Source organism: Sinocyclocheilus anshuiensis, unplaced genomic scaffold (assembly GCF_001515605.1).
Source record: "Sinocyclocheilus anshuiensis isolate Anshui unplaced genomic scaffold, SAMN03320099.WGS_v1.1 scaffold1052, whole genome shotgun sequence".
Taxonomy (NCBI): domain Eukaryota; kingdom Metazoa; phylum Chordata; class Actinopteri; order Cypriniformes; family Cyprinidae; genus Sinocyclocheilus; species Sinocyclocheilus anshuiensis.
In genome coordinates, this window is record NW_015549556.1 from 1,335,322 (window position 1) to 1,347,045 (window position 11,724).

General features: G+C 39.4%; 1 protein-coding gene across 1 annotated transcript in view; it reads left to right on the top strand.

Moving 5' to 3' along the window:
* Positions 1 to 4,311: 4,311 nt before the first annotated feature.
* LOC107656982 (protein c-ets-1-B-like) overlaps positions 4,312 to 11,724 on the top strand; it is a 22,722-nt gene continuing 15,309 nt past the window's right edge. Inside the window, exon 1 of the mRNA XM_016444955.1 lies at positions 4,312 to 4,606. Coding sequence (XP_016300441.1) covers positions 4,549 to 4,606 — 58 coding nt within the window. The 5' untranslated portion in view covers positions 4,312 to 4,548. The remainder of the gene's footprint in view (positions 4,607 to 11,724) is intronic.

Below are 11,724 nucleotides of genomic sequence, written 5' to 3' on the forward strand. Positions count from 1 at the left end.
GGTCACATTTCTTACCTCAGCTTTCCATCAGCGAAGCTCTTTGTGGAAAATCCAGGAGGTCAGAATTAGTTTTACGGAAACTCACGAATCCGCGATGACGTAGCTAAGTGTTCTAGGCAGCCGTTCCCACAGTTGTCAAAACTGCTGGGCTCCACTTAGGAAACGAGCTGATCAGCACATGAAAATTGCAAAGGCAAACTGTTACCATGGCAACTAATTAAGTTAACGCAGTCGCAGGCCCTCATCCCTCTGCCTCCATTCACCTCCTTTTAGACGCAAGTCAATCTTTGCTCAAATCCATAAGTAGGGTGATTTGATTTATAAAATTGAATTTGAGCTGTTCACAACATGAGTCGAAACCAACCAGATATACATTTGTTGAGGTTTGAGCGCTGTTTTAATGCAAATAAAGTGATTTTTTTTTATTAGAGGTGTTTTTCTAAAAACTGGCTGTAGGATTCAGATCCAGCGCTGCCGGTGTGGAGAGAGGATCCTCTGTAAAACCCTAAGATGAATTTTTACTGATCTAGTCAAGGTGGGCAGGAAATACGCTGAGGTGTTTATGAGGGCTGGGTCGAAGTTATGAGAGCACTCGTTACTTTCAGATCATTTGCAGTGTATTAGCCAGACGGGAGACGTGTCTTTTTATCCTCTTCTGTTGCTGGTGTGATTCCTCTGCTCCAGTGAGAGTTCAACTGAGCGTAGCGTCAGCCATTCACAATGACGAATGGCAAACACGAGCCAGCGCAGATTACACTGTTTATCTGTGTTTTTAAATAGACTGAATAGTTTTCTTGCCCTTGGCAGCTTTTCCTTGAGAGAGTGAGGTGTGTCGCATTCATCATTTGGAGGTCAGCATGTCTCTGCTTTAGAAATCGCCAAAGTACAGCACATGCAAGTACATGGGTGTTTGTGAGCTATTATAGTGATATGGCATTTTCAGCAGTAGATTGCATCAGTATAGTTAGGCAACATTTTTATCAAGTGTTTTTTTTTTTTTTGAAGAAATTGCTCAAGACTATTCGCACAGATAATGGACAAGATGTGACCTCCGTTTCTTTGTGAAACTGCTCTCTTTGTCAACATCAGCTTCTCTGTATTGAATAAGCCCTTAACAGTAAGTGAAATTAACAAATGGGAAGTTCCCATAACTATTCAAGTGGCAATTGTGCACAAGAAATGACCAAACTCGTTTCCAGGTCAGATGTAATCACAGCTTTGTGATCCCTGGTGACTGTACGCTAAAATGCAACGCTCCGTCTCATTGGTGGAGCTTCACTTTAGTGCAAAAAGAAGGGATGGGGATGCAAAATTTGAAAAGTGTTTACACTGATTTTTCAATGGTGACATAACCGTATTTACATGCGACTCACAGTTGTGGGAAACCATGCATCTACGTTTTGTGCACAGCCAATAGAAAACAAGAAGGTGTGTGCTGATTGGAATGACTGGTAAATATTCATCTGGCTCTTAAAGATGCAGTCCAAGGAAAAGGGTAGACTGAGACTGAAGAGCCACACTATAAAAAAAAAATAATAATAAAATAAAAAAGTATTAAAATATGTGACATTTACGGTAAAATACCGGCAGCTGTGGTTGCCAGAACATCACCGTAAAAATATAATAGCAACATTTTAGGTTTTACAGACTTAACTTAAATTCACAAAATACAAACATATTTCATTAACTGATGTAATGTTGATATACCAAACTATTGAAGTACTAATATCTTTTTTGTACCACTGTACAAAATACACTGATAACCACCAAAAACAGATGGTGATAAGAAAGTCACATGATGAATCAAAACTCATCACAAACTGCTTTTCCACAAGCTGAGAAGAGAAATTCTTAGCTTATATATAGAAGGTACACTGTGTCATTCACACAAATACTAAACACCATCATGGTGACACATTGAAATAATGCAATAAACATTAATTTAACAACATTAGATGTAAGACAAAACCCTAATGTAAACAACTGATAAGAAAAAAAAAAAAAAAACTAAGAAGAAACTTAGTAAAACTTCAAATATGAAGTGTGATGCAAGTAATTCTGGGAGTGTCAAATTAAATTTTTTTTGCACTGTAAATTATACAATGGTGATCTTTTTCATTTCCAAAAACTGTAATTTTAACAGTATTTTACTGTTAAATATAATTAAATGTATTCACCATATAGTATGGGAACTTACTGTTAACCAACTAACAGGTTTTTACTGTATCATTTTTACAGTCTTTTACTGTTAAAATCACAAGTTTTTTTTAAAGTGCAGAGGAATTCATAATTTTCTACATTCTGACAATCAATAAAACGGTCTATACTGGAAGCGTCTGTTCCAAAGTGCAATGACGTGTTGCGATGCACCTTCAGTTTCTTTTATCAACTACTGCTTTTATTGCAGCTTTTTATGAAAATAAATAAATAATACAAATAAATAAATAACCACTTTTTTTCATTAAAACTTTAAGCAAAATCATTAAGTGGAATCTTTCCAATAGAGGAACCCTTTACATACCTATATAAAAGCTATTTGTTTTATTAAAATAAATAAATACATAAATAAATAAATTAATTAATTAATAAGTTAATTATACCAGTGGATTTCCAAAAAAAACGAAAACAAACATAGTTTATCTTCCTATTTATTGTAGCTGATCTCACAGCTGATTTAGTGGACGTTTTGAAATGACATGCAGCTTCAACGCTTCCAGATCTCTGGCGGCGCGTGCGTCGCGTCCAGAGAGACAGCAGAGTGGAGTGTAATTGAATTGAATCAAGGTGTAACTCCGCCCCCTTTACGCGGGGATCAGCCTCTTCCGTGCCGCACACAGAACCGCCCTGGACCGGGGCAACTAACAGAGGGAGGGAATGAAAGAGTGATTGAGATAGAACGGAGAAAGAGAGAGGGAGGAAAAGAGACGCTCCAGTACTTCAGAGATCGGACCTTGTTAAGGGGAAACCGGTGTCATTTCTAAGAAACTGCAGGCACATAGACGGACTTTGGGGGACACATTTGGGACTAAAAACATATAAACTGACTTTGTGCATTGAATGCGTGACCATGACAGCAGCTGTCGATATTAAGCCGTTAACTCTAATAAAATCCGAAAAAGTAGACGGTAAGTGCTCTAACCGTTTTCAAAATACAAACATATTTCATTAACTGATGTAATGTTGATATACCAAACTATTGAAGTACTAATATCTTTTTTGTACCACTGTACAAAATACACTGATAACCACCAAAAACAGATGGTGATAAGAAAGTCACATGATGAATCAAAACTCATCACAAACTGCTTTTCCACAAGCTGAGAAGAGAAATTCTTAGCTTATATATAGAAGGTACACTGTGTCATTCACACAAATACTAAACACCATCATGGTGACACATTGAAATAATGCAATAAACATTAATTTAACAACATTAGATGTAAGACAAAACCCTAATGTAAACAACTGATAAGAAAAAAAAAAAAAAACTAAGAAGAAACTTAGTAAAACTTCAAATATGAAGTGTGATGCAAGTAATTCTGGGAGTGTCAAATTAAATTTTTTTTGCACTGTAAATTATACAATGGTGATCTTTTTCATTTCCAAAAATTGTAATTTTAACAGTATTTTACTGTTAAATATAATTAAATGTATTCACCATATAGTATGGGAACTTACTGTTAACCAACTAACAGGTTTTTACTGTATCATTTTTACAGTCTTTTACTGTTAAAATCACAAGTTTTTTTTAAAGTGCAGAGGAATTCATAATTTTCTACATTCTGACAATCAATAAAACGGTCTATACTGGAAGCGTCTGTTCCAAAGTGCAATGACGTGTTGCGATGCACCTTCAGTTTCTTTTATCAACTACTGCTTTTATTGCAGCTTTTTATGAAAATAAATAAATAATACAAATAAATAAATAACCACTTTTTTTCATTAAAACTTTAAGCAAAATCATTAAGTGGAATCTTTCCAATAGAGGAACCCTTTACATACCTATATAAAAGCTATTTGTTTTATTAAAATAAATAAATACATAAATAAATAAATTAATTAATTAATAAGTTAATTATACCAGTGGATTTCCAAAAAAAACGAAAACAAACATAGTTTATCTTCCTATTTATTGTAGCTGATCTCACAGCTGATTTAGTGGACGTTTTGAAATGACATGCAGCTTCAACGCTTCCAGATCTCTGGCGGCGCGTGCGTCGCGTCCAGAGAGACAGCAGAGTGGAGTGTAATTGAATTGAATCAAGGTGTAACTCCGCCCCCTTTACGCGGGGATCAGCCTCTTCCGTGCCGCACACAGAACCGCCCTGGACCGGGGCAACTAACAGAGGGAGGGAATGAAAGAGTGATTGAGATAGAACGGAGAAAGAGAGAGGGAGGAAAAGAGACGCTCCAGTACTTCAGAGATCGGACCTTGTTAAGGGGAAACCGGTGTCATTTCTAAGAAACTGCAGGCACATAGACGGACTTTGGGGGACACATTTGGGACTAAAAACATATAAACTGACTTTGTGCATTGAATGCGTGACCATGACAGCAGCTGTCGATATTAAGCCGTTAACTCTAATAAAATCCGAAAAAGTAGACGGTAAGTGCTCTAACCGTTTTCTCATCCTTATTGTTTTGATTTTAGATTGTTGCAAAACGCCTCTTCATCACTTGTCTAGTCAGTTATGAGTAACTTTTGTGCATACTGAGGTAATGTCTGTGTGAAATGCATTGAAATCGAGATAATGCAACATACAGTCATGATCTGATGTCAGACCGTAATTTTCCGAAACTCGTTGCAACATCAAATGCTTTTGATCAGCGAGTGATAGACAGGTATAACAGCCTGCACGCGGCGCTCCAGATGTGCCAGCCTTTGATTTAATGGTATACAAATAATCTCTATTATGTAACGTAGTAATACGAACCCATTGGTTTTTACACAGCTAAGTGAGCACATGTAGTTCACTCCTAGTCTAATTTCAACCAAGTTAGTGAATATGTTTTATATGTGACCACAATTGAAACCAGTGAGGAAAAATCACTTAGTTGTTCAATAAGAAAGAAAACAGAAAGTTGCATACAATAGACTAAGACAATGTTGTGTTATCAGGCATTTGTGGGAAAAGGTATTGATTAATACAATAATACATATCTTTTTACTTTGTTACATTTGTTACACTTTTTTTTCCCTTCCAGTTTGATTATGCAAATCAGCAAGTTACATATTGAGATTGATCAACCTTTTTTTTTTCCCCACTGGCCACAAATGTGACCACTGACATGTTTGCATGTATTGTGATCATGAGACCGCAATAATAGACTGTTTATATACTCTTTAAATGTTATAGGCATCAGATTTGTTAAACAGTATGTGTATTATGACATGTTTTACGTGATTTCTTTTATTGAGCGTTCAGATTGGAATTAAATAGCTCTGGTCATGTGACAACTTCTGACAGTCCTGTACAAATGTTCTTATGAAATGTAGTCATTCTTCACTTTAATTTATAGTTGACAGCCCTGTAAATGTATGTCACAAATGTTACCGGCAGGATTAAATGGGTTAAATACTGTGATATTGTATTAGGAAATTCAGACCATATAATTGTTTTTCAATCATTGAACAGCTATACTGATATTATGTGCAAAACTGGACTCTTTTATTGCTACGGTGCAAGAATGAGAGCAATGTAATAATTTAGCAAATACTTTACATGAAGAGTCTGACACCAGACTGATGTTGACTGCCACACATGGCCTCTCATGACATGACACACGTTTTCTATTTTACATAGTCGTGATTAATTTCATGCATGACCAGCAGGCTTGAATTTTAACTACAAGTGTGATTATTTTCATGTAAAGCTGACTTTCAGAACATTGCATCATCTAATGTGCTTGTGCATTTAGTGTAAGTTCATTATTTGGTCATTGGCTGAGCCCTGGGCTTTCAGTCCTTTTATGCAGATATTATGGGCCTCCTTGTTAATGCGCGATTAGTTTCATCTTTCTTTCTTTCTTTCTTTCTTTCTTTCTTTCTTTCTCTTTGTTTTGATGTAAGTGTGCTTGTGCAACCTCACACATGCATGTCATAGCAGGGAATTTCCCTTTTGGCTAAAGAGTGGTCAGTGACAACTGAATGAAGTTTGTCATGATGCTGCTTCACTGTCCATTCATACCACATCCATTAACCCCCACCGCTGACCCAGCACGGCTCAGGAGGGGCCGCATGCCTGACCAGGGAGAAGGGAGGGAGAGAGGGAGGAAAGATGCCATGCTGGTTAAGCAGTCAGCAGTCTCACACTCCCCCTCTGTACTCCTGAGGACTGGAATAAAGCGACGAGTATGCAAGTGGGATGTTAGCACATGCCTCGGCCTGGTGGACTCTTTAAGAATATGACCCTCTTCTTTGGCTCGGAAGGGCAGGGTGAGTTCAGTGGCCGCTAGTTTCCCTACGATAAAATGCTGACTGGCTTCGACCACAGCTGGTGATTGTACACACAGAATTCTGACTCCCTACCTCTCAAACACACTCACACACCACCAGCTGTTAATACATCATGGAAAAAGGCATTCACCTTTGCAAGCATGTCAGAATGAAAGCTAAAACATAATGACTCCAGAGCGATGTGCAAGATGTGCTGAATAGAAGGCACATGATCCTTGGCAGTCACAAGAGCCACCACAGCTGGGACTCTTTCTCGGGTCAACCTTCTCCGCTCTATCTACATATTTCTGACAGAGAGGCTCTGCTCGGGAGATTTAGGGACGAGAGCAGTTAAAGGCGTTCTGTGTAGGTGTCTGGACTGGATCCAAGAGGCGGTCATAATGAGGGCTACTCTTTGACATTGTTCACTTACACCAATTGAGCATGGTGGGATCTGGCAACTTGCCCCTTTCTCATAAAACCACAGAGCATGGTTAGCCTGACTTTTTATTTTGGTTTGTGAGAGTGTTCAAATGGAACCTGTTTAAAGCATAAACTGCAGATACTTAATGTGGCATGCCTCTCTGCTCTTCACTGCTTCTGCTTTCTGACATTTGATGTTGATATTTGTCACCACAGAGGATTTTACTGAAATGATGTATCACTTTATTCACTTTGATGGTGCGTTAGCACACCGTTATGCTCTGCAGTTCGATGTGGATTTCAGAACAACTGCATCTTCTTTTCCAGCCATCCATTCATCTGTTTTGGGCTTGTGAACTATTTTCATTGCTACAGCTGTGGTACTTTTCTCTGCGTACAGTTAATTGTGTAATTGGTCCATTTAGAACTGAACTCAAAGGCACATTGGTTTTTAGGTCACAAATACAGAACAAACTCACACAAAAATCCTGTCCACATTAGTGATTGTAAAACAAGGCAGGAATGTGTGGCACGATACATAAAAACAATGTGGCCTGTGGGGAATTCATTTACAGAGAATGCATCTGTTGGCTATCGGCTGGCTCCACAATAGCAGAAACCATTAGCTTGCTAATTGCATGCAGAGCTTTCCTTCCTTCATTTCCCTGATACTGAAAGCTGCTTGCTCATAAACTTAGCTCAGGCATGACTGACTACACCTTTATGAATTTGCTTTGATCAGAAATGCTTTTGGACATATTTATATCCAGTGATGGAAACATGTCTTTCTTTTGCCCCTCTTGAAGTGCTGTAATGTTTAGGTACACTAAGAGGAGGTTATTGGAGGTTTCTAGGAAGAATGTCGCTGAAAGAGTAAACAGTTTTTTAAGATAGGCATTTGTTTGTTCAGAAATCTAAACAGTATGATTCACTGATCCAAGTGCACTCATGGTCTTTTAGAGGTGTTCACTCCTGCAATTCAGTTACACCCTCAAAATTTGCATGCTGCAAACCGCCTCCGCTTTACTTTGCAATATGCCTAGTAGCATCACTATACGTATCTCTGTAATGCCTAGCATGACAATTGAGGGTAGTTGAAAAGCATGAGTGCAGACAAAAAAGCTGTTGATCAGACCTAGTTTGTGGTAGTACAAACAGTTATGTTTTGTCAGCAGCAGATCAAGGTACAATAGTGGTGCCATTTCAACCCTACCAGATTGAACAATGAATTGTACAACTGAATGAGCAAGAACTTGCCAAATGATGCCCATTTTGAAGTCGTTCCTGTCGGTCATTGTGATTTGAATGCTCAGTGTGACACACTGATGGTGGTGCGTATGAGACCATCTAGTGAACCCGGGACACCCACTGGCTGGGTTTCTAAGAATAGCCACGGTGTTCCAGGGCAGGAAAGCCCCCGACGTGTGACCCCGGCAGGGTGGACGGACTCTGCACTGCCTTTGGGAGCTCAGTCGTGGGCCGCTGCTATTCCTGTCTCGGCCTGGCCCGATCTGCATGCTTTCAGATTGAAATCTAGACAGTGGGCAAAACAAGCAATTCTCTCACTGGATCCCCCACCCTTGACCATGCCTTGTTCAGTGCGGACCTGCTGCGTGAATGGCCCTCATTCATGCGGGCCAGGTTTAACAGCCTCGCTGTCACACACTCTGAGAAAGATAGAGCAAGAGATAAAGAACTGAAGGTGTTTTGTGGGTCACCCTGACACCCTGCTGAGACACAGTTGTCAAAGGGCAGAAGTTTTTTGCAGGTTTGATGATTTTTGTTCTTTGTACTGAGCTCTACATCCTCAAACGACTTTATCTTCAGACTGGAATTTGATGGCATATGCAACTCTGAATTTAAACAGAAAGAAAGCAAAAAAAAAAAAAAAAGGAAACACACGTGGGGTAAGATATGCTAATTTGACATACAGACACAAATACACCAAGCACAAAAAAGCATTCAGAAGCTCAAATACCATCCAGACTATTGAGGGACTCAAATGAGCTATTTGGCTTTTATTACACACCCACTCGCTGTCTCTCACGCACTTAAGACAGACCCCTCACACACACAAATGCAGACACACACTCATTCTTTGAAGTGTGTCTAATTTTAGAATGGACCATTAACACTATCATCAGTGTGTGATCTGTAAGGCTGAAGATCAGCCCTGGCTAGATGTGTGCATGTCATTAAATCACTGAACATACTATGGAAAACACTGAATGGACTGGATGTGCGGGACCTGTGGTCATGCCAACGGTGATGTCTTCCCTTCGGGGACTCTATTCATGTTGTCTTGGATGCTCTCACATTACAGGTAAGTGAATCATCCGAATCCTCCCCACCACACCCGACTCCATGAGACCACCAGGGCCTCATGAACATAATCACAATTTCACAGCCCCATCCATGACTAATGCACAGAGCTCAGACAGGCGGGCTTGCACTCATCCACACCGCCCAATGCACACATGCACTGTTTCCGTATGATATGAAGGTTTTCCATGTGGGACTGTATGGCTCAGTCCCAAGATCTTTTGGGCCTAATGCAGAGACAGAATTATCATGGCTTCATATCTACTGCTATTAGCAATGTTTAGTTAGTCTCTATGGAAATTAATACAATCCTCATTTCATTCATTGAACTTCGCATGCCGATGTAATGATTCATTTGCTTCATTAAAGAAGAAGAGAAAAAGAAAAAGAGGTTGCCAAATAAGTTTTTAAAGTATTTAAGGGGACATTATATTTTATATGACTGTAACTCTTGAAATTAAAAGAACTAAAAACAAATTCCGAAATATTGTGATGAACATTGAACTAAATTTTTGCCTTCAACAAAGAAGACACAGAGGTTAAAATGAATTGATGAATCGTTTATTTGATCAAATGAATTGTATATTTGATCAGCTAATCATTTATTTACAGACCGATTCACTAAAATGAATTGGATTTCCAATGGAATATGAGTGTAGGCAGAGCGTGTTTGATTAAGTTTGTTATACTGTTTGATGACTGTGATTGGCCAATGATAATGTCAGCATTCGAGTTCACAGAATGTGTCTTCCAGCTCTTTCGGTGGCAACAGCAAGCAGATTAGATCTGTTGATGTAAAGCTTTTCTTTGAAAACAACTCACTATCCTTTCACCTCAGGTGTCCTTGCAGATTTTGCTAAGTGAGCATGCAATATAATGCATGAACCACACAGATACTTTACACATTAACAGAAAGATAAACTTTCCTGATTTGATTTTCATAGCATCCTCTGAACCCTCTGTATTTTAATACAAAACTTGTAAGAGCTTTGTATTTGTCGTAATTTGGCTTTTTGTAATTTTATCTAAATATACAACAATTTCAAATCACCATGCTGCTTTTTCTTGTTCAGAAAGCACTTTGCATTTGTCACTAATGTAAAAACCTCACTGCAATTTGTATGCTATATTTGGTCCAAACACAACATGCTTCCTTTACGAAGAAAAAAGTAACATTTGCACTTTACCAGGGTCTTCTGGAGTCTTTCTTGCCAGTTCTGGCCGTGTATCACCTAATGTGAAAATGGGCCTCTTCTGCACCGAATGTAGCCGCTGACGTCCAGCTGGTAGAATGGCCTCTCTAATGCGCAATTAAACACTGTAAATGGAGACTGCAGCATCTCGCTCTAATCGAATCACACGAGAGCACTGCATTGTTCTTCTCCATTTAGACGCTCCGCATAATGTATCACCGCAAATGCTTCCCTGTTTGAGTCAAGCGGGGTTGCAGATCGAGAGAAGGAGGTTAGGAGGGACAGCTGTTGTGCATTCCTGGCTGGGTTTTGTCGTGATGTGGATCGACAACAGCGAGCGCAAACCCATACGGCGCCCAGGGCTGGCAGTTTCAAAACCGTGCGGCGATGCCAGAACATCTGGGTGTCAGTAGAAAAGCACAGTCGGCGAAAAAAGACACAAAGTGTTGGCTTTCCACAGTCTGGACTGTGAATTTAGCTCCCAGACAAATTCATTGTGCTTGAGTCACAGTTGGGCATTTTTTGACGGTCACCAGTAATAGAATAACCACCCCTCACCTTGTGTTTTTGATCACATTACTGTCCTTTCAGTGAATTCTTCACTCAGCTTTGTGACAATCTTCAAACCCTCAGGGTTTTTTTTTTCCTAGACCCTCTTTTCTCTCGAACCGCCACCCCGGCATTCCTAATTGGATCAGTGGAAGTCATTGGGCACTGTTTAACTCGTCAAAGCCCTCTCTGTGTCCTGCTGGGTGCCCACGAGCAGAGAGGGCGAGCTTTCCAACACTGAGCTGTCTGTTTGACGCCCCGCAGCCTGTTGTGACATCATCACCCCTCTTCCACGACTTCTGACCCCTAACTATTGACCCCTGCAAACAGAGGCCCCTCTGTCTGTGGCTGGAGACGGAGATGGGCAGAAGGGATTGTGGGAAGGTGTTCATCGATGTAGAATCTGACCTGTGACACACACTCGGTGTGTTTGCAGACTGTCCTTGGCTCTGAGCAGCAGTCTAGGAGGTCAGGTTGGAGGTAGTTGGTGTGTGTAGGCCTGCAGGACAACTACATTTGATTGTGAGACTAAGGCTGCTGGTTTTCTTGCTGTACATGATGATATAGTTCTTGACACTGATTGACTTACTTCTGGAAAGTAATTTTGTGGAAATTAAACTCTGGGATCTGGGATTTTATTTAATTTTAGTGAATGTAGTGTGTGTATATATATATATATATATATATATACTTTTTTGACTTGGAATATAGTATATTTTGTTTGTTGTAATTTTTATTTTATTAGTTTTTGTGAAATGAGGTTTATTTTGTGACATGCAATATGTGTTTTAATTAATTTGG